Below are 26,932 nucleotides of genomic sequence, written 5' to 3' on the forward strand. Positions count from 1 at the left end.
ACAGCCGTGTCCACACCCGGGGCAATCTCGTCACGCGGAAATATACTCCGTCACTTGTAGAAGGCAGCTACGTACTCGTACTATGAGGGAAGAAGAAGAAGAAGAAGAAGAAGAAGAAGAAGAAGAAGAAGAAGAAGAAGAAGAAGAAGAAGAAGAAGAAGCAGCAGCAGCAGGAGCAGCACCCTGCGTGCATGTTGTACTGTCCTTGTAACCCGAGTTTACCTGTAGGTATCCAACCCAAAACACCACTCACGGAAACCCAAACACTAGCTACAGTGCACCAGCCCGATCGCACCGGAAGGACCGTGGTATACTGGACTTGAAACCCAACAAGACAGGTCTCAAACGCCTTTCCTAGCTCGCTGACCGCCAGCCGATGCATCCATGTATGTCCAACGTCCGTTACTGTCCAAGGTCCGAAACCAAAAAAGCAAAACGACTTACAAGCTCTCAGGGCTTCCCTTTCATAGTCACTCCTTCCGCAAAGGACTTCCCACAACCGGCCTGAATCCCAATCCTGGAACCCCGAGCGTCCTCCGTCTCCCATCAAAGACCTTCTTGCCTGTTCCCTTGCCCTTACCCTTGACCTGGAACTTCTTGGCACCATCTTCCCGAGTATCATTTTCCGTCTGGCCGCTGAGGAGGCTGTTGTCTTCTTCGTCCTGATCAAAAAGACCCTTGTTGACCTGTTTGGGTGGTGCACTCATCTGGATCAAGTCGCGGCCCTTGGCGACCAGGTACGGTGTTAACGGCGTCGCTGCAGTGCGTGGATCGTAGTCGACAGCCAGAGAAGTTGACTGCGGTGTCGCAACTTCCACCTTCGCACGTCTTCTGGAAATGACGGATCCGGGTGTTCGCACGGCATTGGCATCCTGTTGAGCGGCCATCAAGAGGCCAACATTCGCAGTATCCCCGCCTCCACCCACAGTCGCTGCGGTAGGGGAATTGTACGTCGAGCTGATCTCGGTCTCTTCTGCGTCGTCCTCAACACCGTCTGCGCAACCATTCAGAATCTCTCTGCCCCTCACAGGCGTGTTGATCAACTCCTGCTTCAGGTCCTCCCTCAGGCAGTGCATCTCCACTCCCACAGAGACACTTCGGCTGCGTCGCTCCTTGCTCGCTGATAAAAGCCCGTTCTCGTTGACCAGCATCCTAGGCTCCATAGACTTGCGTCGGTTGGTCCCACCACGCGGCATGATACTTTGGTTCACCGCGTACACAGATTCGTCTAACCACTTGCCCTCGCGCATGCAGTCAAGCACCCAGCCAACGCCAACACAGAGGACTTGACCTTTTGCCGAGCGGACCTTTTCGAGTGTGCGCTTGCCGCCGTCTTTGTAGACAACGTGCGTGATGCCGGGACTAGGGCTAAGTGTTTCTTGCGACTCGTCGTCGGGGTTTACCATGCTGGAGCGAGGATTCCAACGCCATTCCTTGACAACACGGGCGCCCATGGACGTAAGTATGTCGATGTAGAATGCCGATGCGTCCATACCCTCGCTGGTATGGATGTCTGTGTGGACGATTGCGCCGTGAAGGACACCACTGCCTACCGCTTTTAGGGGTGTCCGCTCTGTCTGGAGTGGTTTAGCGGCAAGTTTGCTCCTTAGAGCCGTGCTGGGAGTCATTGCTTTGGCCGGCGTAGCCGACTTCATTGCCACAGGCGTCGCGGTTCTCGAGGGTGTGATGCTGGGCGTGGCTGCAAGACGGCTCTTGCTCGACTTTGTGCTCATGGCGTAGCGAGGAGTAGTCGGGCCGTTGGCCTGCGCACTAGCAGGAGCAACTCTGTGTCTCATTGCCGGAGCAATGGGCGTCTTGAACAGCGCAGAGCCAATGGTCATGACACTCTCATCCTGACCATTAAACTCGGTGTCAGCCAGGCCTTCACCCACATCATCAGACATAAGCTCATCCTCAGGCGTCTCGATACCATCTAGCGTGCTATCTCCAAAATCCTCGATCGAAAAGCTGATCTGACTAGGAGTCATCAGACTGGTAGCCACAGAATTTGCAGGGCTCGGCGCAGCACTGCGAACGCGTCGCTGGGGGGACGCTCTATTCGCTCTGGGCGTCACAAGGGGATCATCAGCAACCATAGCCGGGAAGTCAAAGCCGAGACTCCTTCTCTTAACGCCCTGTGGGGTTGAAGAAGATAGTGATCGCGCTCGCTTGCGCGGAATTCTGAGCGGTGACACTTCGGGGACTTCACCTTCAGGGCGGAGCGGTACCTTAGAAACCACAGTGTGGATTTGTCGGGGAAATACTGGGTCTGGTCGAACGGGAGTGACGCTGAAGTCCATTTCAGCGAGAGAACCACTGGTGTCACCCTTCCAGGGCGAGACTTCGATGCTGGCTGCTGTTGTCTCACATAGCAACTCAGTTACAGGGTTGTGAGCCATCGTGGTAAGCTCATTCTCGTAGAGGAGTGTACCAGCGTCGTCGTTGTCAGCGTCATGATCTTTCTCGTCATCATCGCTTCCAGCAGACGCTTCAGCTCTCTGGACAGATTCGGGTTGTTCTGGAAGTTCGGCAATCGGTGCAGCATTCTCATCGCCGAAAGAACCCGAGGAAGATGAAAGCATGGACTGGTCTTCCTGCTCAACCTCGGAGACAACGTTGGGAACCGTCTCTTCAAGAATTTTCCCAGTTTCAGTGGTCTGCTTTTGTTCGTCTGTCGAGGAAACCGATGTGTTGGACAACATCGATTGGTCGTCCTCATGACTGGCAAGCTCCTCGGCTTCATTTGCGAGGGCCTTGAAGTCAACCATGGCAGTATCGGAGGCATTAGTGAAGTTGACGAGATCAGTGGTAAGTTCACCCGTTTCTGGAACACTGTCTTCAACCACTCCTTCTGCGGGTCCAGCTTGCATGTCACTTGCACTGCCAGCATCTGGCTCAGCCACATCTTGCCGAATAAAGTTATGCAAATCTTGATGTTGCTCCGGAGCGATGTCCTGCTCTCCTTCGATCTGCTCCTCGAAGTCCTGCGCAGCCATGCCATCAGCGAAAAAATCAGGCTTGAGCGGACTTCCAATCGAAGATGGAGCTAGAGAAAGTCGTGCGGCCAATGATTTCCGCTTGGACCCCGGTGTATCTGGTCGGTTCAGCTCAACTAGACCCTCGACGTGCATCTGAGCAGCAGGAGAAAACAGTCCCTGCGAAGCAGGCCTTGCAGCACCAGGAGTTCTCTTTCCGGGACTTCCAGCTCGCCAGCCCTGAACTTGAGCCACAAGAGGAGTGAAGCCAAGATGTCTAGAGGCGCTCTGCGGCACGACGCCCGTCGACAGTCGTGTTCTCGTGTTGGCGGCGCTCATGCTAGGTCGAAAGGTTGGTCTGAGGACGCGGTTGTCTGGGGTCTGTTCTCCGGCAAGCTCGTCCTCGGATTCATCATCCAGTTGACGCATGCGGCTGAAAAGGGTGTCTGACATTCTGGGTTTCTGTGTAGATTGCCCGTGTTGTGCTTGATCCATTATAGGCTCATCGGCGGAGACCTCATCAAGAGAAACGCCGTGGAGAGCTCCATCGTCTTCGTCGGATGCTTCTTCAGCTTCAAATGTATGGTCCACGATGGTCTCGTCGTGGTCCTCATCGGCTGCGGTATTGTCGTGCAAGGTGTCTATAGAAGTCTCCTCGTCGACTTCATGTTCTCCTCGTTCAGCGTGATTCTCCAGAGTTTGAGCTGCCGCGGTGGTGATTGTAGCCGTCGCATCAGCAACCACGGGGTTGATCTTGTCAACCTTCAGCGGACTCCTAACATCCAACACGGATTCATCAAAGTTAACTTCAGCCTCGAGCTCCTGAGCCAACTCATCCTCACTGAGTCGGTAAACTCGGGCAGATCGCCGAGGCGAAACAGAGGATCGGAAGTGAGATGAAATTTCGACCTCGTCAGGCTCTCCCACTTCAGTCAATGGTGCGGCGTTCTCTTGCCCGAATACCTTTTTCGGCGAAGGTGATAACCGAGCAGGAAATTTGGGCTTCGATGCAGAGAAGAGTCGCCTGGCAGGAGATGACAGGAAAGAGTTCTTCAATGGCGTTGCCCGTGATTTCATGGCTGATGGCGGGAAGACGATCTGGTCGCCGAGAGCACGTTTAGGAGACTGCTGAAGCACAGATTGATTCTTCGGAGGACTCGACACGAGCGACCCTGTATTGCCTGCATCTGGAACATGGGCTCGGAAGATGGTGACACCTTCAGGTGCGCGTCGTGGGGACTCTTTCAATGAGTCCTTGACTGGTGATGCTGGCATTCGTCGGGGTGAACTCATAAAGCTAAGCGGTGCGCCCGAATGAGACTTCTCAGGGGAATTGTGTTTGAGGGCGGTTGCAAAGTCCAGCGTCTTGACGGGAGACAAGGGACGCGCAGCAGCAGGAGTGAAACCTCGTCGAGGCGACAAGCCAAGATCCCTAACAGGAGTCTTGGCTCCTGAAAGCTCATCCTCATCATCTTCACTGTCGTCGATGCTGCTAGCCTTTGCAATTTGAGTGATCTTCTTTGGAGTCAGTGCTCGAGGCATCCGCTTTTCTGGCTTGTCGACATACATCTCTTCGGCTGCAGGCGTTGGTGCCACTCTAGAAGCGCAGCGTGCTCCTTTGGTTGTTCGAGTAGCAGCTGGTTTGCGAATCGGCTTCGCCCGCATTCCAGTGGCCGCTGGTTCGGATATCTTGGTGATGGTGGCTGAGGCCTTGCTGCCCTTCGTTTTGGCCAAGGTCTTAGGCCGCTTGTTTTCTTTCTCATCCTCCTCATCCTCTGGCAATGGCTCGAAGGTGACTTTCTTCCTTGAGGGGACGACAACACTGATTCTAGCCTCTTTGACGACAGGATCTTCAGTCGATCCACTGCGGGTTCTTGTTTTGCGGGTGGTAACCGGCTCAGACTCAGTCTGTCCGGCTTGCTCTGTAGGAGCTTTCTCCTTCTTGCCCCGGCCTCGCTCTTTTGCGGTTTCGGCTGGAACTTCGGGCTCGGGCTGCTTCTCCACCTTTGCAGTCCCAGCTCTTGTTTTGCCTCGCTTCTTGGGCTCCGGCTCTTTAGTATTTGGTTCGTCGGAAACTTCATTAAGCTTTGCCTGTGTAGCGCTTCTCTTCGTACGCGTTGAAGTAGATGGCTTCACTTCCGCTTCGGCCTTCTCCTTCTTCGAGTTTGTGGACGACTTCTTTGCGGTCTTATCTTCTGTAGGTGGTGCGGGAACAGGTTCCCGTTGAGAGTCATGTTCGATCAACGGGGTGACCTTTATTCGGCGGCGCGGTGCTGCGGCGAGACCTGTGGTGGCAGAGGTTTGTGTGGTGGTACCGGTAGCGGCCGACGTCGGATTCGTAGCGGTTCTGGTCGCCCTCGACGGCTTCATGGACGGTTGCGCCACCGTGACTTCAACCACAGGTTCTAGTTCTTCCCCATCGCTCTCAACCTCGACGTCCAGGGCAGAGGGGATCGTAGCTTTTGTTGATCTAGTGGTGGCGCGTGAGCTTCTCACTGCTTCAGATTTAGGTGCTGTGGTTGATGCCGCCTTCTTCGCAACTCGAGACTTCGATTCAATCGCTTGTGCTCGTGTGGTTGTGGGGATGCTCGCGGCTTTGGTCTTCCTTGTCTTTGTCGGTTGCGCTGCCGTGGTGGTGATCGTGTCGGCGTCTCCAGCCCGAGCACGCGTGGTTCGCCGAGGTTTCGCTGGACTGGCAGGTCTCCGGGGCGCCATCTTGGTTGCCGCGAAGTTCTGGTACTGGGGTTTGTGTCCGTGTCAAGAGTCAGTCGACATGCAGTCGCATGGAAACATTTGAGATGCAACAGGCTTCGTTGGTGTTAGCATTGGAAGGAATGCGGGGATAAGAGGAAGTCGAGGCTCAATTGTTTACTTGTTGACAAGTACGAACAAGGACTAGCACAGTTGGTATAAGACACCCTGATTGGCTGATGAGCTCACGTCGTGCTAACATGATCACGATGCACTCATGGATTCGGTCACGCTTCACTGAAACCTGATCATGATTCACTCAGAACCTGATCTTGATTCACTCGCATCAAACCTCTTGAATTGAATTATAGTTTCATTACCAATAATTTTACTGATTCATGGTTTATCCAAGGATCCTTTCGTCCCGATATCCTAATCCCATTTATTCGTTACGCATACAAATGTCTTTTGCCCATTCAGCGATATTCAGCGATAATCTAGCAAGTAAGAGGATAGAGCGGAGTGGTGGGAGGAGGACTGCCGGCGCCAACAACACCGAAGCTGGGTGAGCTTCCGGTGTCTTGAAGAATGTACCACCAGGTGTTGATGTTGTCGGCAAACGCAGTGCAGCCAACCTCATCGTAGTAAGTCTGTGCGTTCTCGACTGATGCAACAGCTTGACCGCTTGCCGGACCTGAAACTGGCCAACCAGTCTCCGTGATCCAGACTGGCTTGCCTTGAGCGACAGCAACGGTCTGGTCGTAGTCATCCCAGAAAGTAGCGTTGGCGTTCTCGATGCTATTTGCTTTTGTTGTCTCGTAGTAAGGATAGGCGTCGACGCCGAGGAAGTCGACGGCTCCGATCAAACCATTCTGGCTAGAGTTTGTCCAGACGTTGTAGGTGTCGACGTGGCCGACAGGCTTTCCTGCCGCAGGAGTACCAGCGATAGCTGATCGGACCTGCCCGATATAGTTGGAGATGACATCTGGGCCAACGCCCAGCCCGGCATTGTTTGAGATACCAATGGGTGTAATGCGGTAAATATCCTCACTGCCCACGCTGATTCCGGCGATCAAGTCGGTGAAGGGTGTTCCATACTGCGAGATAGCCGCATTAAGAGCGGCGATCTCGTTCGTGAACTGAGCATCGCCAGCGGAAGCCCACAAACCCAGCAGGAGAGACGTGCCGGTATTGATAGCCGCGGGAATGGCTGAAATGGGGGCATTTGTGGTGCCATCCTGGATCATGGTGTACAGCCGGGCAGAGTCGAAACCCAGCGCCTTTGCTGAGTTGAATTGCCCTTCGAATGCGCCCTGGTCGTTCCCAGTCGATCCATAGTTGAAGCCTTTGTAGGCGGCGAGTGTAGAAGGAAGGGCGGCCGCAAGGGCGAGAATCTGTGAGGTACGCATATTGGGATATGCTATACTGTATTGGTAACGAATGTGGTCGAGAGATCTAACGGTACAAGTACAATGTATGGACAGCCAAATGCTCGCGAGACGGGGAAGGCGCAGAAGAAGCAAGCAGATATATAGCAAGCGCAGTCTGCAGACCGTTGGGGGAGACCCTTGACCAGGCAAGAAAGTCCTAACGTACCACAGTAACCTACGAGGTACTCTACGGCAATCGAGTGGCGGCAAGGACGAGGCGCAGGGCTCGACGTGGAGCAAAAGAACTGGAGATGACCTCAAAGAGGGAGCGGGTGGGCGGCCTTGGATCTCATGATGGGCTGCCACCACAGGAAAGAGTTTTCGACACGCATCCAGGTCAGATGCTCGCCTGTGCAATCCCTCGCATTGCCCGGCTATGCAGGGGAAATCTGCTCGCATCCAGCCAGAGAAGCCAGCGCTAGAAAATTTCTCACGGCGACGTTGGTCGGTTGGTGACGTACCTGCATGACGGCAAAGCTTGAAAGCGGTTCTGGGAACCCCGCCTGAAACGCTGCCAACCAGGATACGGCTTGTTTGAGCCGGGCATCCACCACGAGCATCATGCGTCACGGCCAACGTCCATCGTTGGTGTCGTCAGCCCAGGAGGAACCTGGGAGGCGTCGCAGAAGCAAAGCGAAGCACAAAGTAGACGGCCATTGTCGTACGAGGTACACCGTACATTCAGACTGATCGCAACCCAAAATATCCTGCTATATTTACCGATAGCCATGAGTGGATCGATGCTTGCACTCACTAATACTTTCTACGTGTTGAGGCGCACACACTCTACAGCTTCATCCCCAGCGCCTTGTGCACCTTGAGACTCTGCCGCATACTGAGATCGAGCATGATCTCCTCGCTGCCGCCAGGAATCTTATAAGCCAGAGTATCACGGTACAGCCGCTCGATCTTTCCACCCTGGCCTCCTCTCGAGTAAGCCAGACCACCGAAGACCTGGGCGGCCTCCTTGGTGCAGAACTCAAACGTAGTGGTAGCTTGAGCCTTGAGACCGGCAATGGCACCGCCTAATCTCAGCATTGCTTCAGTCTCGCTCATACGCTGACACTGGTAGATAATGTTCTCCAGCCAGTTGTAGCTTGCTTCGATTTGACGAGCCATGTGCGCTAGCTTCATGCGTATCACAGGGTGGTTGATGAGTTTCTGGCCGAATGTCTGTCGTTTCGACGCATACTTGACGCTTTCTTCAAAGCAGACGCGAGAGAAGCGCAGGCACTGGATGATAATGCCGATTCGCTCGTGGTTGAAGTTGGTCATGATGACCTGGAATCCCTTGTTGACCTTGCCGAGCACGTTCTCTACTGGCACCTTGACATCCTCAAAGGTGATGTATGTGGTTCCGCTGCTCCAGACACCTTGGCAGTCCATCCGGCGCGTGCTGACGCCCTCGGTCCGCTCAATCAACAACAGGCTGATGCCACCCATACCGGGGCCACCAGTCCTCACGGCGGTGGTGAAATAGTCGCACCAGATGCCGTTGGTGATCCACTTTTTCTCCCCGTTGACGATGTAGTGCTTGCCGTCTTCCGATAGCTTTGCCTCGCAGGTCAGGTTGGCCACGTCGGAGCCGGCATCGGGTTCAGTAATGGCCAAGCAAATTCTCTTGTCTCCAGAGAGAATGCCCGGCAAGATGCGATTGACGAGTTCCTTCTTGCCGTACTTGATAAGTGGCGGGCAACCAATTCCGAAACCTCCGAGCAAGTTCCAGACCAGGCCGCCGGAGCCAGTCCGTGACAGCTCGTCCGTGAAGAGCATCTCATGGAAGAGGTCCCATTTCTCGGGAGGTACGCTCTTGACCGTGTTCTTTGTTAGATGCGTGGGGTATTTGACGCCCAACAGACCAGCAAGATAGCCCCGCTCGCCCAGCTGCTTGTAGATATTATCAGGGACTTTCTTGCCCTCGTCCCATTCCGTCACGTAGGGTTCGAGCTCGCTCTCGACCCATTCTCGGACTTCGGCGCGGAGAGCAGCGTGCGTTTCGTTGTAGTAAGGTGAATGGTACTAGGTAGCGGTTTAGATCGAAAGGCACAGCTACGTGCGTATGCTGTACTTACACCTTGATACCAACTCGGGTCGCCGAACGGAATCAGAGAACCAAAGGGGTCCATTGCCTCGACCTCTTCCGCGGCGGACGGCCCAGGCGCGGGCGCAACAGTGCCGGGCTCCGCTTGCGGCTGTACCTTCGTTTCCTGCTTTTCCGGTGGAGGAGTGGCTGGAGGAGTCGGCGGTGCCTCAACCTTCTTGGTGTCTAACGACCCAACCTGCAACTTCGCTTTGTATTTCTTGAGGATGCCCTCATTGTGGTATTTCCAGAACTGTTTCGAGGCATCCTTGCCGGCCACACGTTGGAGGACTACACGGCGACGTTAGAGAGGGCTAATACGGTCTTGAGTGCAGGCCACAGCTCACTCTTTTTTCCACCTGCGCAGTGTCAGTATACGTGTTCCGGAGCATGCGGATCGATGCCAGACATACCTGGATGCTCGTCCTGGAACTTGGTCAGATCGTAGACATCCTCGTCGACGATAATGTAGAGGTTGTCTGATTTGTTGTGAGATGCCACATCGGCAGCCGAAAGACGTTTGGACATTGCGATCCTGGGAACTGGAAGTCTAAGAATGAAGGGCAGTTACGCGGTCGACGAGTGGACTCAGACAGCCAGAAGCGAGTACTAGCGAAGGTAAGAGAACGAACCCGATGTAGGCTCTGTCGAAGGACAAGAGGAAGAGAACGTGAGAGGAATGCAGCGTTGCAACACCGACGTCAAACCTCAGATTGAGAGGCTTTCACATGCCAGCTGGCAACGCATCCATCCGCCATGCCAGGCACATAATCTCGGGTCACGCTTCTCCCCAGAACAAGACGAAACTGGAGACTCCGGACGCTCGATGACGCCGGGCCCAATGAGCAAAGGCGTAATGCTTGGTTTGTTATTCGTTGTCGAGGGTCAGATGATGTTCCTCGCGATTCAGACAAATGCCACTTTTAAAACGTGCCGAGGCATCTTACATATTGCCGTCGATTCCCATTCGTACTGGGCACGAGGTCACCACAGGATCACATGCAAACCACGCAGATTCAGGTCTGAGTGGACGAGCACGTGCTTGCGGGGGATTCTGTTCTTGTGAGCTGCCATCTACTGTGTGCAATCGCAGCTTAACTACTCCGTACTGTGTATTGAATAGTGTGTTTTCGGGGCTGCAGTGGACAGTAAGCGCGCTGCTTCCTGTCAACTCTATTCACCGCCCGTATTCGCCTTCTCTCTCAACCGTCGTCCTTCCATCAACCCTCTCAATCCGCGTTTCTGTAGCCCAATCACCGAGCTGAGATCGCCCGTCCAGATTTCTCGCGAATCTCTTTCCCCTTTCCCGCTCGGATCGCCATTGTCATTAGACGCCGAGTTCTCCGTGTCCGTATGCGACATGTCAGTAGACGTCGAGGCAGAAGTCGCCGTCGACGCCGAGTCCATTGAACTTGTCTTGGCATGGCCTTTCTTCCTGCCAGCTTCTTCGTAATTGGTGGCAAGTTTGAGTCCGGCAACCTTGTTGGACAGCGACTCCGCTATGGTTGTTGCCTCACTTTCCCGCCGACCCATCCGGGCCAACGCACCCACTGCGGTGCCTTGAAGGCCTCGACCACCCCCTGCTGCCATGGCCGCTGCATTGAAAACCGCTGCTGAGTTGCGCCCATCCAGGACCTCGTGCAACCGCTCAACTGTTGCTTCCAGAAGTCCATCAATCTGGTAAGGCCTCGCCATTTGCAACAGTGAGCACAGCGTATGCGGCGTACACATCGGTGAACCGGCCTGGGGTAAGGAAGATGTGTACAAAAAATGTAGCAGCAAGTGGATCGTCGGTGCCATATGAGGTAAGTATAAGGACCTTGGTCGACCCGAAGGAGGTAGGTTCGTCGTATTGGGCTCCTCCGCGAGTGTTCTGGTTGCGGAGCGACTTAATGAACGCTGCGGGTCGAGGATTCCGTCACCTGTGGACGTTGAAGTGGACAGCCCGTTCGCCACAGCTGGAGTTATCGTTAGAGCAGAATTGCGACTATGTTGCGTCCGTATGCTGGGCCGTAGTGTTGTTCCGTCCGACAGACTGGTCGCGGCGTCGTGATCCATTGCCGACTCGACCAGAAGTTGATTGAAAAACGGCCCCCACCGCCTGGAAAGAAGGTACGAATTGCACGGAATCTTCTCGCCGCCCAGCGCCACAATATCCATGTCAGATAGTTCCGCCAGCGCCAGCGCTGCCTGACCCAGCTGCTCAGCAGTATGATTGAGTGGTCGGCCTCCAGCAGTCACACTCACACCACCTGTTTGCATGGACGGTGGAACAGCTGGAGCAGAGACTGACACATAGCCTGAACTAGCAGCCTCTCGCCTCGGATTGTCATAAAGTCCGAATGCTTCCAACTCGACCATGCAGACGTGGCTGAAATTGATCCTCCTATGGTTGTAGTCATCAACCAGACTCCGCTTCCGATGGCCAAGGATAACAAATGTATTCCTTCGGTTCCACAAAATGCCCCGGTTCCAGCTGCCTTGGGAGAAGATAGACCCATGGGTGTCAATGCGCGCCCATGTCAAGGTCTTTAGATCAAGCGCCCATAAAGCATACTCGTGTTTGGAAGATGTCAAATAAGTCCCACTCACCACGAAATGGCCGTCAATGATGCCTCCATTCGGGAATCGCAGCCCAGGCGGGGACACTGAGCCTGTCATAGGCTTCTCGACCATCGAACCGTCAGGTAACCTGATCTGCAGCTCCAGCTTGACATCCAAGAAGTTGTAGTTGGAATATATCAGCATAGAAGTCCCAGCTCGTGAAGTTGCTCTCTGCACTTGTGGATCGTTCAACGGGATACCGCGTCCAATCAAGTCGGCCGACAGGCCTGTCATAGGCGATACCATGCTTTTGTATGCGCCGCACTTGCGATCCCACGCAGTTGTGTTGGTCCATTTCAGACTTCGGAGGTTGAAGACACTGATTTGTTCAATGTAGTTGTTGTTGCTATCCTGACCACCCACCACAACCATTTCCGCACCTCCAGTTCCATCTAGCTGTACGCCTAATGTACCCGAATGAGGATCTGCCGATGGGGGATTGTGCTGGATGGCCGAGAGCGGCGCGTTAGCCGAGGTGAATGCGGCCGAGGATGGAAGTATGGCTGCACAGTGGGCGTATCTCCCCTGAGGATTCTCAGACGTGGATATCAGCGTCCATTTCTTTGTCGGCACATCGAAGACATGTATGTCGGACATGACGACGACCTCAGGCTGTCCCTCAGCAGCTGACTTGGCAACTTGGCCGTTGACACCGTTCCTGGCGTGTGTAGCGGGGGACATGCCGCCATAGCACACCAATTTCGAATCTCCAAGAGCGCAGACACTGTGGAAGTATCGAGGTGGTGGTAAATCCCCGAGTGCTTCAAGCCGGGTCCAATGTCGGCGGATGAGGTCCAGTTCATACAGATCCGAAGTCAACTGCGGTTTCGTCCTCGAGTGAATGCGCCCGCCAAAGACGTATAATTTGTCGCCCAGGATCGTCGTGGTTGCTCCCACCAATGCATGGGGTTCTTCACCAGTGGTTCTATGCACATTGCAAACCAACCCAGATAAATTAGTGGGAGCAGAGCTTTGCTGGGTGGCTGAAGAAGGTATGCCAATACTAACCCCCACACCATTGACTGGCTGATTCAAGCCTGGGGCGCTCTCATGGCTTGCCTCTGACGCAACGAGGCTGACCTCGCTGTTGTTCATTTCTATCTGCAGAAGCGGCGTAGTACTCTTTTCCGTAAGTGGTTGCGTCGATGTAGTAAAACTATCAGCTTCATTCGAGCCTCTCAATCTCTTGGCACAGTCCGTCAAGGTCGGTGTCGTTGGTGACGAATCAGTCGCTTGGACCGTCCGTGGGTCGGATCCCGAGACAGCACGGTCAAACTCTCTGGTCACCGATGGCTGCGCAAAATCCGGGATGATTATGGGTACATATCGTGGCAATCGTGTTGAGGTCGGAAACTTCGTGGCCGGGTTTGGCACAGACTCGTGCACAGGTAATTTTGTCAATCGGTACTCCGAGATGTCGATGGGTACATGTCGCCGCTTGAGGCTGCTAGCTGTACACTGCGCTATCAAGGAAAGCGAGGAGGGATCGTGCCAATTCGAAAAAACACTAGGTGTAATTGACGACGAGTCGCTTTCTGTGGTCGAAGGCGGAGTAGGCGGCCAATCGTGTTCTTCCGGTGATGGTGGGTCAAGATGCGAAGTCAAGAACCGCTTGCTGTACGTCCACGGTATAGAGCCTTGCCTCCCAGAACTTTTCCGTCGAAATCTAGCCATCATGGTCAGCTCGTTTTCAAGACAGACGGAAGGGATAAGAAATGATAACGAGTACAATGATGCAGAATGTGCACACGAAAGCACAAGAGATACAAAATGACAGAGCCTGCAAAGTAGCATGATCACATGGTCCCACCCTTCAAATCTTACGGCGATGGTGTAGAGGGAATGAACACGAGTTCGCTCGCTGGCCCACGGCGAGCGGTCCAACAGGTAAGATCAGAATCGGGTACCCAAAGCGTCGTCAAGCGCCAATGCAAGCTGGGGGTCATCGAGCAAGTCACTTACCGAGAGGACAAAGAAGTTGTCTCGGGATGTCACTGTTTTCGTGAAGGGTTGTTCTCTCCCCGTGTCACTTCAGCCGACGTCAAAAGAAAAGGGGCGCTTGAAGAAATCTGTCGGGCGGAAACGCGACAACAACTGATCGGGTACAGAGCGTCCCGCACCGGTCTCCCGAGCCTGCGTTGAAAGGGCAAGTGATAGAAGAATTGTACGACACTGTTGGTGAGCTTAGGAGGCTTCTGATATGAGATATGGGACTGTGTAGCGAGGATTGTGCCGCGAAAGTCTAGATGACCTGCGAGTCACTTAGCATGGCGGCGGCGGTGGAGCGCGTCGAACGCCAAGCCGGCTTCTAGCACGCGTTAAAAAGATCCCTTAGCCAATGGCACGGACGAATCTTCTGCTTCCTTCTCCGAAGTCAGGTCCCTCGGAGACCAGGGTCAAGGGTTGAACAGATGCTGTCGTTGTCGTTTCCGTAAGATCTGGTGGCAGCACATGACGCAGAAAGGCGATCTGTGACTTATGCACGATGGCCCGAGTTCAATGCCAATAGAGACCCGCATTGCACGCGCTCGAATAGCAATATACGCGCCGTGCAATATCACGTACTCCGCGACCAGTCGCGTGCCTCAAAGGAAGTGAAATCAATCCATGGCAAGCTATTTTCCATAGTATCTCGAGGTGCGAGCTATCTAGGTGGGAACGGTTTCCATGTTCTGGAAATATAACCCGACGTTCATCAAATTCCCGTCACTGTCATTCAAGCAGCGCTGGTCTTGTCCTTGGGCAAGGGTGTCGTTCGCAGGTACGGCTTGATGATCTTCATGTCCGGGAAGATATCCTTCGCCTGCTCGGTCTTGACGCTCGGGTGGACAATCACGTCATCACCTGGAACCCAGTTGATGGGAGTGGTGACCTTGTGCTTGTCGCCGGTCTGCAGAGAGTCGACGATTCGGAGGACTTCAGCCGTGTTGCGACCAGTCGAGGCAGGGTAGGAGAGAATGGTGCGGATAGTCTTCTTGGGGTCGATGACGAAGACCGATCGGATGGTAAACGCGATGCCCTTCTCGTCAACATTGGTGGCGTCTTGCTTGTCCAACATGTCGTACAACAGCGCAACTTGTCTCTGCTTGTCGCCGATTATAGGAAATTGTAAATTGCTGCCGCTTATCTCATTGATGTCTGCAATCCACTGTCCATGGCTGTCGATGGTGTTTGCTGAAAGACCGATCAACTTGACGCCTCTTCTTGTAAACTCGGGTTCCAATTTGGCAAACGCTCCCAGCTCGGTGGTGCAGACGGGGGTGAAATCCTCGGGGTGGGAGAACAGGACGACCCAGTTGTTGCCGATGAACTCGTGGAAGTCAATGGGGCCTTTGGTGGTCTCGGCTTGAAAGTTGGGGGCAATTGAACCCAGCCGTAGACTAGTTACAGCGATTTGTCAGTAATGCGCGCCGTTGAACGCTATGGAATTCACTCACGGTTCAGGACGATCAGTAGAACCCATTTTGACTGTTGTGTTGTATTGCGTGTCTTAAACTGTGAGAACTAGTATCCTGTGAGGGGCAGAGTAGAAGAACAACGAGGATCTGAATCAGCAATGATAGCGTGGTTATATAGGTGATCACTTGAATGTCAGTCGCAAAAAGAAGTCCCGCGAAGAAATCTGGGATCATATGGCGACGACAAATCTTTTTCTTCAACCACAACACTCGCGCCTTTGTCGGACAAATCCCTGCAACCCAGTGAGGGGCAAGGGACCAGCAAAAGTCGTGCTGATGGCGTGCCCCTCATGATGCATGCTCCAGCTCTTATGGCATCAGCAGTAGCAAGGTTGGTGGTGCCGCCCACGGGTCGCCCATGGGAAGAGCTCTTCGACGCAGGAGCAAGTGAGTGGCGGAAGGCAAGGTCCCACCCATGCTCATTGCAGACAATCAGCGATATCCTTGAGCACGCAATCGGAAGGGCGCTATCCCTAATCAACCACAGCGGCTTGGCGCCTTCAGCCTTGAGATTCACGTGGAAGGCTGCAACGCGTGGATACGATCAGCGCCTCTAATTATCATGCTCCATGTTACTTGCTGGTGCTTGGTAAAAAATCACTTTCCGAGAGGGCTTCGCCCTGCTTCTCATGGCCCTGCTATAAGCTAGGCTCGGAAAGCCCGACACTGTAACTCGCTCGAACATTAGGTAGGTATGTGCGCGTTGACGGATCGATATTGTCAGCAAGTGCGTTGAAACGAGCAGGCTTCGACGTCATCCTGATTAATCACCGGTGCGCCCTGCTCTACATTTCCCGGATCTACGGAGTACTGTGTAGAGAATTCTAGATCGGACAGATATACTGGCCACGCGCCTCCAAACCGACATCCATTGTCAGTAACAGCATACACAGTCCTCATTGAGCGCGGCAATGGACTCTGCGCCGCCTGTTGAAGAAGCTGTCTCACAATCAGCAGACGGACTCCCACCCGAGGCAGTCGCTCTAGCCAGAAGATTCTTTGATGCGGCCAGGTCAGGTCAGATAGAGATCTTTGAGCAGGCTCTGCCACGTGGTTTGCCGGCAAACCTGACCAATGACAAGGGTGATACCCTGGTGAGTTCCTCCCCTTGCGGCGGTAGCGCGCGGCAATGGTTGTATGCATCCTAGCAGAAGATCTCCTCAGACTGAGATGTGACTCCTCCGTCTAGTGGTGTGGCTAACTTGCTCAGCTTATGCTTGCATCTTACCACGGCCACGCGCCGTTGGCCTCGCTGTTGGTAAAACATGGCGCCGACCCCAACCGGTTGAATGATAGGGGGCAGTCGATTCTGGCAGGCGTCGTATTCAAGAACGAGCCGGAAGTCATCGGTATCCTTTTGGATGCTGGAGCTGACCCCGAGATGGGGCAGCCGAGCGCACTTGATGCCACGAAAGTACATGTGTACAAGAAACCCTACAGAGTTAGAAGTGGTGTCCTAACATGCATACAGGTCTTCAAGCAGGAAGCATTTGAGCAGCGATTCAAAGACCAGATTGAGAAGCTGAAGGCTGCAAACACGAGGACCATGAATGGCAGTTCGTGGCAGAAAGCAGAAGGTTTCTCTACCTAAACCATGATTGTACAAAAGAATGTTCATTAAATCGTCAAGCTCTTGTCTGAAATCTAAATGAGATCTCGAAGCCTATCGCTGTCTCGAAACGCCGCCAACACCTTGCTAAGCTTAAGCAAATATTTGGAGCCGTTATCTCATGCCGGACGAAAGTCTATTGATACGCGTGGCCAGGTTCTTTCGTCCTCCTTGATTGTTGCAAGACCCTCTGCGAGGGCAGTTTCATGTTGGATGGTGGTGGTGGTGGCCGGGGATAGCAACCTTCACACCACTGGTATTTCCGGTCCTGAATCATGTGCATTTGATGGCACCACTCTGCAACGGGGGACGTTGGTTGAAGTGAGGTGGCGGATGACGTTCGTGACGAAGCGGTAGACGGTGGTGTTGATTTGGGTCGCTCAAGTGCTTTCTCGAGTGCTCGTTCGTACTCGGCATAGTACCGATTGGAGGTCTTGTAGTGAGACATGCTGGTCTGGCTTGGAGCTTGAACTCGGTTGGTGAGAGCAGTTGGCTGAAGATAGAGAATTTGTGGTGACGAATCCGCTTGGTCAAATATCTCTGCTGAAGTATTATAAGGCTCGTGTAGGTGGAACGAATGACGTGTATTCTCTGAGGTGGGATGCGCTGAATAAGTCAATTGTGCGGATGGACTGAAATTGTGCGTAGAGCCGAGGGTTCCGGTGACCAGGAATAAGTCGGGCTCGGACGTGGATGGGAAACTGTGTGCTGAACCTGAGAAATGACAGCTTGAGCAAGGAAGGTGAGTGGTAATAGGGCACAATCAGAGATGTTCGAACGATCGAGCCACAATGCAGTGGTGAATTCAAGATAACACAAGAGCCAGAATAGAGAAGTGATCAGCACTCCGACCGATGAGGAGATATACATAGTCCTCCATGCTGAAGTCCAGGTACTGCGTACTCCGTACTGTGGTTCGTGTTGCTGGCAGCATGACAGTGGCAGTGGATATGTGCAATGCAGGCTGAAACGCGCATTGCGTTGCCGAGAAGAAAGGTGGACATCTGAATTGTCCAAACTGGCATTGCACAGGACAAAAAGACCAGCGCTTCATGCACATGTTCTGCACGTACTGCCAAATCAGGCCAAAGGCATTGGCTGCGCTTCCACTGTTCAAAATAAGAAAGCCACTCTTGTGCATTTTCGTGAATTAGCTGGTCCGTTCAGCTGAAGAGGTTGAACGCCTCCATCAATGCTTGAGGGAGCCACCGCCGCCGAAAAGCAGCCCGAGTAGCCTTCGATGTAACAAGATCGAAGACATCGAATAGGGCAAGTCTTTCTAGTCAGACAAAGTGAGTAAGTACTCCATAATCGCAAGGACGCGTGCTGTGACTGGATGATTGAAGCTGCTTACAGCAAACATTCGGCTACCGAAACGAAACAGGGAGGCAGTGCCGTTCGAGACAGTGACATCGGCAGGATCCACGTCTCGCATGTGCTAGCCCTTTTCGATCAAGTCTCAACAGCCAGCCTCAAGCTCACGTGAAAATTCTTTTCTTCTCAGCAACACGCAACTGGAACCCCTTTCCCTATTTTTGGCTCCCACAGAAATGTCCAGCAACCTACTCCGCGGATGTCGGAACGCTTGTGTTCTCATCTTCAGTCGAGGTCGACAAAGAAGCACAGTATGAAGGACATACCAAGTCATGCAAATATGGAGTTCACAGTCTCTGTTGCGCTTTCTCGGCACACACACATGCACTTCAGCACGCATCACAACTTTCACTTCACTGTTACCAGCACCTCACTTTCATATGGCCACAATATCACAATTTCTCAGGCATCATTGTTCATTGTGCATATCAGCGCTGTTCACTTTACCTCGGCATCCTTGCTGTTTGGTTGACGTTTTGTTCTTTCCGCAAGGGGAAGCCTGCAGCTTGGCCTGCTCACGCTGCTGTACCACCGCTTCCGATATTGCAGGATGCTCCGCCGTGGGCACACTCCCGTGAAGAAACGAATTGGAATCCATGACTCCGAAATGATGACCCGAAGATAAGGTCCGCAGGCCTCTCCTCCTCTGTGTTTCATTGCTCGGTCGACATGGAGACAACCCCGGATCCTAGCGATTGGCTGCACCCCGCAAAATTTGGTCCTCGGGCTGATCACGTCCAGCGGCGTTATGCGGGGGAAGGCCGACAAGGTATAGTATCCAGATGGACATCAGATGTATCTCCGATCGATATGCCTTTTGGTAGGACGCTCGTCTGTTGAATTTCGTGCTGATTTCACTTCCATCGAACCGGTGATCGAAGAACAGCCATCAAGCCAATATGTCCGTCACGAACGGCGTTAACGGCCACGTCAATGGCACCTCTAGTGCACTTTGCTCTGTCGAGGACTTCACTTCTCGACAATACGACTTTGTCGTAGTGGGTGGTGGCACGGCCGGCCTTGTCGTTGCTGCTCGACTGACTGAGGATCCAAACATCTCCGTGGCTGTTTTGGAAGCCGGAGAGAACCGCATGGATGACCCGAGTGTATCAACCCCGTCTCTCTACCCTACTATGGTGGGCCAAAACGTCTAGCGTTTCGTGCGAGCCATATTTTGACAAAGTCTAGATCGGCCGTCCCCAGTATGATTGGTGTATGACCTCCATCCCGCAACCCAATGCTGGCAATAAGATATACTCGATGCCCCGGGGCAAAATCCTCGGTGGCAGTTCTGGTATCAATGTGAGTTCATCACTTAATTCATCTCATCAATCCTCCAAGGGGCCCGGGTCCGGCCACTATCACGATCACAACGAAGTCGGCGAATTTGACAACCAACTCATCATAGTATCTCATGTACGTGAGACCGAGCAGAAATTGCTTCGACCGCGGCTGGGAATCAATTGGCAATCCTGGTTGGGGCTGGGAGGGTCTGGCACCCTACTTCGTGAAATCGCAAACCTTGGACAAGACCGAGCTACATGACGATCCCCAGTTCATGCCCATTGCTGGTGGTGACAAGTTCCATGGCACATCGGGCCCCATTCACACGTCCTTCAATGACTGGTACATGCCCCTTGAGGTCGATTTTGCCAAGGCCGCGCACGAAGTCACGGGCACACAAAAGACCATAAGTGACGGGTGGAGCGGCGACCATCTAGGGTTCTTTTCCAGTCTAGGTGCCGTCAACAGAACCGACGAACCCGGAAAGAGGAGCTACGCGGCCACAGGTTATCTGAGACCGAATCTTGGGAGGAAGAATCTGAAAGTTTTGACTGAGGCGCAAGCTACAAAGATTATTTTAGATGGGACCAAAGCTACGGGCGTGGAATTCGTGCACAAGGGAAAGAAGTATACCGTGCAGGCGACAAGGGAAGTTATTTTGTCTGCTGGAGTCATCCAGAGCCCGCAATTACTCGAGCTTTCCGGGATTGGCGACCCCGAGGTCTTGAAGGCCGCTGGAGTTGAATGTGTCGTGGAGAACAAAAGCGTGGGTGCGAACTTCCAGGACCACGTCCTCGGCGGACTTCTCTACGACTTGAAGCCTGGTATCGACTCAATGGATGCTCTCCACGACGAAGAATTCAATAAAATGCAACAGGATGTGTACCAGAAGACGCAGAAAGGGCCGTACGCCAGCCCTGGCATGATGATGGGTTTCGTGTCGTATGCATCCGTGGCATCTCCCGAAGAGCTGGAAGCCACGATCAAGGAGATCGGGCAAAAGTCGCTGGCGAAGACGGACTTTGAGAAGGCACAGGAAAAAGTGAGTACTCAGAGCCTGCATTTATCTGTCGCCCTGATTGACAAGATGTGATCGAGGTCATCGTCGACCAACTCCGCGACCCAACATTCGCCAATCTGCAAACGTTCTGCATCCCCTGCCGCCTCGACGTTGCCAAGGGATCCGACCAGACGCAATTCTTCGGTGCCCCACCCAAGGGGAAACAACAACTCTCCCTTTTGATGTGTCTGGAACATCCCCTCTCGCGCGGCACCGTGCACATCAAATCGTCTGACCCGCTCGCAGCCCCGGCAATCGACCCGGGCTATTTCCGTAACGAAGTCGACGCCAAGATCCTCGCCGCGGGCATGAAATGGATGGAAAAGGTGGCCCAACACCCACTTCTGGCCAAGAGTCTTGCGCAACGAGAGTTACCGCCCGAGGGCAAGGGATTGGAGACCGAGGAGGCGAGAATCGACTATGTCAAGAATCATATCAGTACGCAGTATCATTTGATAGGGACGTGCGCGCTAGGAGAGGTGGTGGACAACGATCTAAAGGTCAAGGGTGTCAAGGGCTTGAGGGTCGTAGACGCGAGTATCTTCCCCGGTCATATTTCTGGGTAAGTCGGCGATTGCTTTCTTTCTCGGCGCGAGCGCGATATGCTAATGGTGGTTTTTCGACAGGAACATCATGGCGACTACTTATGCTGTGGCTGAGAAGGGGGCTGACCTGATCAAGAAGGACATCTGAGCAGTCGAGTAGATGACAAGCATACGGTCGTATGAACAACGTGATGACCATATTCCTCGGCAATTTCCCTTTTCTCGCTTGTATGATCAATCGAGCAGTGCAATCGCCGCCGCCCCCCGAACATGCCGTGCCGTGAGTGTAAGTACCGAGTCCAGGTCCCGGTCGTGAGCATTGCTTCCCAACCCTTTCCCTCTAGGATATATATACAGCACTAGCTTCCCGTCGTATGATTCTTCTGCTTCGTCAACCGGTCGCTATCTCCACAGCATCGTGCGGCGTCCCACTCGTCGATTTCGACCCCTACAGTTCGACATGTTAATGTTAGCCTTCCTTAAGGCATCGATGCCTTGAATGTACTCTAATGTGTAAGTCAGAGAAAGAGACACACGGCCTTACTTCTAGCTCCGCCGCGATCCCCCGCCGTCCCTGTGTCGGATTCGCACCCAGCTCCTTGGTGGACTGCGCGTGCCACCCTGGCGCCTTCCTGTGCTTGTATCCTCCAGCTCCGGTTCCGCGTGGTACAGGCAGGCGTCCTGGTCGTGAGCGGTGCTGTGTTTCCGGGTGCGAGCCTGCTTTTCAACGCCCTCGGCAGTACTCCCTACTGGGCTATTCCTTTCGGCGCCGTCTCTTGAGGACCAAGAACCCAATGACGGCGATATTGGAAGCTACTAGCGCGACGGCCCCGACGCCGAAACACCGAGTGTGCCGGACGCAGAGGATGCCTCTGCGGTCGTCTGGCTCGCTCGGCTTGGCGCCGTTGACACTGACACTGACGTGGCCGTCGTCATACGTATGGCAGTTGTCTGCGCGAACTCGCTGGACACGGACGACAGGACAGAACCCAGGGACCCTGTGTTGAATGTCCCGAAGGCGCCGGGTAAAGCTACTGTCACTCGGCGCCGGTTACGCTGGAGACACGCTGGCCCATGACCGCAACAGATGTAATCTGTACTGGATTTCGTGTCCCGTGTACAGTGAGTGTACCGACACCGTACGGTACGCCAGCGAGATAGAGACCTAGGTAGCAGGTCGGTGTCTTGGTTCCGTGGTTGCGTGGAAAGAACGTCCTTTTCTTGAAAAAACGGACACCCAGGTAGGTTGGTGGGTGGGTGGGTGGTGAGGCTGGCCAGATGAGAAGGGGAGGTAAGTACCTAGGCAGAGAGGGCCTGAGCCTTACACGTCGCGAGTCACATCACGGCAGATCAGGCTATGCCGTGTCATGTCATGTGTCCCTTGCCAGTGCTTGAGGCTGCATAGACACATACATACATACATGCACATATGTCGCTGTCTGAATACGAAGTAGCCTCCGTGCCTGGTAGGCTGGAGGTTGATATCCAACCTATGGGGATGGAGCTTCGGTGACATTCTCATGGTTGGCAGCCAACATGGAGGGAGATGAGCGCGGCTGGGACGAAGCGAGTGACGCCGTCACATACGTATGATGTACAATACACGCATGGCATGCGAAAGGATGGTTTGCAGTAGATCACTCGCGAGGCTGGCGGACATGGGAGTTTGGGAATGGTCCAGGGACGAAAGGGATACGCACACATGACTTGGCTTGTGAGAGAACAGGTGCTAACAAGGCCGAATCCATGTCCGTGGATTAATACACACGGCTTGGCTTATGGAAGATGGAGTGTCAATAAGGCTGAATTTATGTCCATAGATAACATGGAAACTCATTTGCTGCAACGTCGTACTTGGGACGTTCTAGCATTTGCTGGTATAATTCGTCTTTGAGAGTAGAGTGGGTTATAAGACATGGATGAATGGTATCGGACAGGTCGGTCTTTTGGCTCAGGTATCGACGGCCTTGGGACCGTCTGTACAGTAAACGCCCGTTGCACTCTGGTTGCGGGTACTCCGTATACGAACTCTTGCTCGCCGCCAGGGGATGTATCGCAGGTTGTTCGTACACCACTCATTCTCTTCCATGCGGGCCTTCTGCCTTCATGGACCGCCCACCCCAGCCGCTTGACAGCTGGTACGTGTCTGTCCACGCCGACTGTGCGCGGTTGTTAGATCGGCGTCAACGAGCCGCTGTGCGTCGTGAGCATGACGCTCTTCCCAATATCGGAAGGATGTTATTCGTAGCTTCTTCCCCAGAGAGCGTACAGAAATCCCGGGGTACCCTCCCTTTCGTAACAGACCGACATCATCAGATCGAAATTGTGGCCGCCGGAGCGAGGCAATATCATTTCTTGCTCCTCTCGGCCTGTGCTTTGAGGTACTCGTTCTGCAGTTCCTTCTGCAATTGCATCGGTGCTCGCTCATAATGGCTGAACTCCATGCTAAATTCGCCTTTGCCCTGGGTCGCAGCTCTCAGGTTGCCGCTGAACCCGAACATGCCTTGCAGACTCGCATCTGCCCAGACGGTGAAGTCATCAACGCCGACTTCCGTATCAGTGATGGTGGCGTTGCGTTTCTGCAGCAGGCCGACGACATTGCCCTGGAACTCGGTCGGGGCAGTCACAACAGTCTTCATCAGCGGCTCGAGCACGACGGGCTCGGCCTCGATGAATGCCTTGCGGAAGGCCTGCTGCGTGGCGTTCTTGAAGGCCATTTCGCTGGAATCCGTCATATGAGTTGCACCGTCGTTGATGACCATGGTTGCGCCGAGAACCTTGTGTCCGATCAAGGGGCCTTTCTCACACGATAGATGGAAACCCTTCTCACAAGCAAACAAGAACTTTTCGGAAATGGCGCCACCAATGATGTGCTCCTCAAAGTGGTTGCCCTCGAGATTGCCCTTGGGTTCCATGTAGCCTGCCACGCGCGCATAATCACCTGCACCACCGGTTTGTTTCTTCAGCAGATGGTTGAAGTCGACATGTTTGGTGATGGTCTCCCGGTAAGCGACGCGAGGTGCGCCAGTCTCACACTCAACCTTGTATTCTCGACGCATCCGTTCGACGTAAACTTCGAGATGCAGCTCACCCATACCTGAGATGATAGTTTGCTCACTTTCGTTGTCGAAGTGGACTCGGAAAGTGGGATCTTCGCGCTGAAATCGGGCAATGGCTTTGGAGAAGTTTTGCAGATCCTTGTTGTTCTTGGGCTTGATGCTGAGCGAGATGACGGGCTCAGGCACGTACATGCTGGACATGCTGTAGCCGAGCTGCCCGTCGGTAAATGTGTCGCCTGAGGCGCAGTCGACTCCAAACACGGCGCAGATTTCTCCGGCGCCGACTTCTGAGACTTCTTCCATTTCGTTGGAGTGCATGCGCACGATACGTGGGATTTTGACCTTCTTGTCAGTGCGAGCATTGAAGACGTTCAGTCCTTTCCGCAGCTTCCCTTGGTAGACGCGGATATAAGTGAGTTGACCAAAGTTGGATTCTTCGAGCTTGAAGGCCAAGCCAACGAAAGGGAGCGAGTTGTAAGGGATGAGCTTGACAGGAGCCTCCTTCTGTCTTCGATCCAGGGCAGTATTTGAGACCTCGGATGGGTTGGGCAGATAATCACAGACACCGTCCAGCATCGGTTGGATAAACTTGTCGGCAAGGGCGGATCCCATGAAGACGGGGGTAAACTTGAGGGAGATAGTGGCTCTTCGAATGGCAGCTTTGAGCTGTTCTGTCGTCGGCTCCTGCTCGTCCAGGAACAAGTTGGCAATTTCATCGTCCACATCAGCAAGCGTTTCGATGAGCTTCGCCCTTTTCTCTTCGGCTAGATCTTTGACCTCCGCAGGAATCTCGTCCTTGGTGACAATGATCTCGCCGTGTTCGCCTTCAGCGTACATCGTTTTCATCGTGACCAGGTCGACCAAACCACGGAAATCATCTTCGGCACCAATTGGAACCTGCACCGCAGCTGCGGCAATCTTGAGCTTCTTGTTGATCTGTTCAATGGGCTTCCAGGGATTTGCGCCCATTCTGTCCATCTTGTTGATGAAACTGATCCGGGGGACGTTGTATCTCCTCATCTGTCGGTCGACGGTAATGGTTTGACTCTGCACGCCGGACACGGCGCATAATATCATGACGGCACCGTCAAGTACGCGGAGGGCCCGCTCCACCTCGATCGTGAAGTCGATATGACCGGGCGTGTCAATCAAGTTGATATGGTACTTTTCGTCCACGCCATTCTCTTTCCTGACCCAGTCGCAGTAAGTGGCTGCAGACTGGATAGTAATCCCTTTTTCCCTCTCGAGTTCCATCGAGTCCATCTTTGCGCCCACTGCATCCTTGCCACGGACCTCGTGTATGGAGTTGATTCGGCCTGTGTAGAAGAGAACTCGTTCGGTAGCCGTCGTTTTTCCGGAATCAATATGCGCCTGCTGCGATCAGGAGATGCCCATAAGCAGACAATTGAAGGCTTGAACTCACCGCTATGCCAATGTTCCTCACTTTTGACAGACGGTGGGCCTCTTCGGGCGATAAGTTATGAATAATGGTCTCCTGCGAAAGTGAGTCGGGATCGTCTTGTGCTTCTTCGAGCCTGCCTGGTGTTAGCGACAAGCTGTGCAAGCATTTCCATCGATCTCACATGGCGGCTGCAGCGGCGGCAGCACCTCGTCTTTGCTGCCACCGGCGATCTAGCGGCCATTGCACTGCCTGGGACCGGCGACCTGCGGACAGGTTCTGAAATACAGCCGTCGGCGCGCATCGCCGGCAAATCCATTGACGCGCAGCCACTGAGCTCTGTGATCGTACGACGGTGCTAAGAAGCCTGGAAGAGCCTCCTAAAGCTCGCACCGCACTCATCTTGACGGGACGAACGATGTCTGCTCCGTAGGCTATGTAGCCTCCGATCTCATTTACAGGGACGAGTGAGTCCTCGCTACGGGCAACTTTTTTTCGCAGTTCGACCGCGCCGCCGCTGGTGGGGCCGAGTTACCGATCCAAAACTTGATTGGCTAGTCAAAAGGGCTTCATTAAATACGCGTCTCTTCGGGCTCAGATAAAACGGCAGTGATACGGGGTATGCTCTCCCAAAAGCCATAGAGACGCGTGAGTAATTCTCTCATGGAAGAGCGACCACAAACACTCCGGCGCTCTATCTTACCGACTTTCAAAAGGCTTGTCAGAGCTCGTGCAGAGATCCTGTGAGACTTGTCCTGTGCCAACTTCGTCACGCTGTGGTCATCTAAGGGCATCAAGCGAAACCATGGAACGACCTTGGGTTCGTCTCGCACGCAAGTACAGTTGACTGCGAAAGCACTTCCGACAAACATGCTGGCCGCCCCAGGGATAACATCGTCTCACAGCCGTATCCTATCCTGCATCAGGCAGGCCAGTACACGGTATTTGCGCTATCAATATAGTGAACCATGAGGACAGGCAGAGTTGACGAGAAAGAAGCAGCATCCATCTTCAGCTCAAGTACTGTTTAAGTTCCGTGGAGAGGACTTCAAGCGCCGACGGCACCTGATATGCCACTTTCACTGGTCTTTGGCCTCTAGAAGCCACAGTCCAGGGCAACAACCCACATCTATCTCATTCGTTTCTGGAATATTATCTGTTTTCGAGGACGTCAGCCATAAGTGCGAGATTCACACGTCTTGAGAATTTGCAATCCAAGAAGAAGCTGGATGGCGCCTGTCTCAGCCCAGTACAGCCACGCACAAGGAAGTAGGCGACGAGCTCTTGACAGTCGGCACGCCTTTGCTACCGCATGTGGGGTATGACTGTTCACTTTCGAACACGACTTCCCCTCTCTTCTACGG

The 26,932-nt window shown here is 53.7% G+C and overlaps 8 protein-coding genes across 8 annotated transcripts; 2 read left to right on the forward strand and 6 right to left on the reverse strand.

Annotated features, from left to right (window-relative positions):
• Positions 1 to 470: 470 nt before the first annotated feature.
• Positions 471 to 5,690, reverse strand: A1O7_01510 (uncharacterized protein; the record flags this gene model as incomplete). Its single annotated transcript, XM_007755547.1, has 1 exon — positions 471 to 5,690. One exon carries the CDS (start codon positions 5,688 to 5,690, stop codon positions 471 to 473), a length of 5,220 nt encoding a protein of 1,739 aa, XP_007753737.1.
• Positions 5,691 to 6,163: 473 nt separating this feature from the next.
• On the reverse strand, positions 6,164 to 7,075 carry A1O7_01511 (murein transglycosylase; the record flags this gene model as incomplete). Its single annotated transcript, XM_007755548.1, has 1 exon — positions 6,164 to 7,075. The coding sequence occupies one exon, from the start codon at positions 7,073 to 7,075 to the stop codon at positions 6,164 to 6,166; it is 912 nt and encodes a 303-aa protein (XP_007753738.1).
• Positions 7,076 to 7,882: 807 nt separating this feature from the next.
• A1O7_01512 (acyl-CoA dehydrogenase) lies at positions 7,883 to 9,704 on the reverse strand (the record flags this gene model as incomplete). Its single annotated transcript, XM_007755549.1, has 4 exons — positions 7,883 to 9,115; positions 9,169 to 9,467; positions 9,524 to 9,535; positions 9,590 to 9,704. 4 exons carry the CDS (start codon positions 9,702 to 9,704, stop codon positions 7,883 to 7,885), a joined length of 1,659 nt encoding a protein of 552 aa, XP_007753739.1.
• A 645-nt stretch (positions 9,705 to 10,349) lies between these two features.
• Positions 10,350 to 12,875, reverse strand: A1O7_01513 (uncharacterized protein; the record flags this gene model as incomplete). Its single annotated transcript, XM_007755550.1, has 1 exon — positions 10,350 to 12,875. The coding sequence occupies one exon, from the start codon at positions 12,873 to 12,875 to the stop codon at positions 10,350 to 10,352; it is 2,526 nt and encodes an 841-aa protein (XP_007753740.1).
• A 1,621-nt stretch (positions 12,876 to 14,496) lies between these two features.
• On the reverse strand, positions 14,497 to 15,243 carry A1O7_01514 (peroxidase; the record flags this gene model as incomplete). The annotated part of the gene is made up of 2 exons (XM_007755551.1): positions 14,497 to 15,160; positions 15,218 to 15,243. The coding sequence occupies 2 exons, from the start codon at positions 15,241 to 15,243 to the stop codon at positions 14,497 to 14,499; spliced, it is 690 nt and encodes a 229-aa protein (XP_007753741.1).
• Positions 15,244 to 16,149: 906 nt separating this feature from the next.
• Positions 16,150 to 16,829, forward strand: A1O7_01515 (uncharacterized protein; the record flags this gene model as incomplete). The annotated part of the gene is made up of 2 exons (XM_007755552.1): positions 16,150 to 16,332; positions 16,449 to 16,829. The coding sequence occupies 2 exons, from the start codon at positions 16,150 to 16,152 to the stop codon at positions 16,827 to 16,829; spliced, it is 564 nt and encodes a 187-aa protein (XP_007753742.1).
• Positions 16,830 to 19,120: 2,291 nt separating this feature from the next.
• A1O7_01516 (uncharacterized protein) lies at positions 19,121 to 21,258 on the forward strand (the record flags this gene model as incomplete). The annotated part of the gene is made up of 5 exons (XM_007755553.1): positions 19,121 to 19,357; positions 19,410 to 19,523; positions 19,630 to 20,547; positions 20,604 to 21,127; positions 21,192 to 21,258. The coding sequence occupies 5 exons, from the start codon at positions 19,121 to 19,123 to the stop codon at positions 21,256 to 21,258; spliced, it is 1,860 nt and encodes a 619-aa protein (XP_007753743.1).
• Positions 21,259 to 23,458: 2,200 nt separating this feature from the next.
• On the reverse strand, positions 23,459 to 25,970 carry A1O7_01517 (elongation factor G, mitochondrial; the record flags this gene model as incomplete). Its single annotated transcript, XM_007755554.1, has 3 exons — positions 23,459 to 25,540; positions 25,593 to 25,704; positions 25,753 to 25,970. 3 exons carry the CDS (start codon positions 25,968 to 25,970, stop codon positions 23,459 to 23,461), a joined length of 2,412 nt encoding a protein of 803 aa, XP_007753744.1.
• Between the last annotated feature and the right edge of the window lie 962 nt (positions 25,971 to 26,932).

This window comes from Cladophialophora yegresii, assembly GCF_000585515.1.
Source record: "Cladophialophora yegresii CBS 114405 chromosome Unknown aczIN-supercont1.1, whole genome shotgun sequence".
NCBI classification, from domain to species: Eukaryota; Fungi; Ascomycota; class Eurotiomycetes; order Chaetothyriales; family Herpotrichiellaceae; genus Cladophialophora; species Cladophialophora yegresii.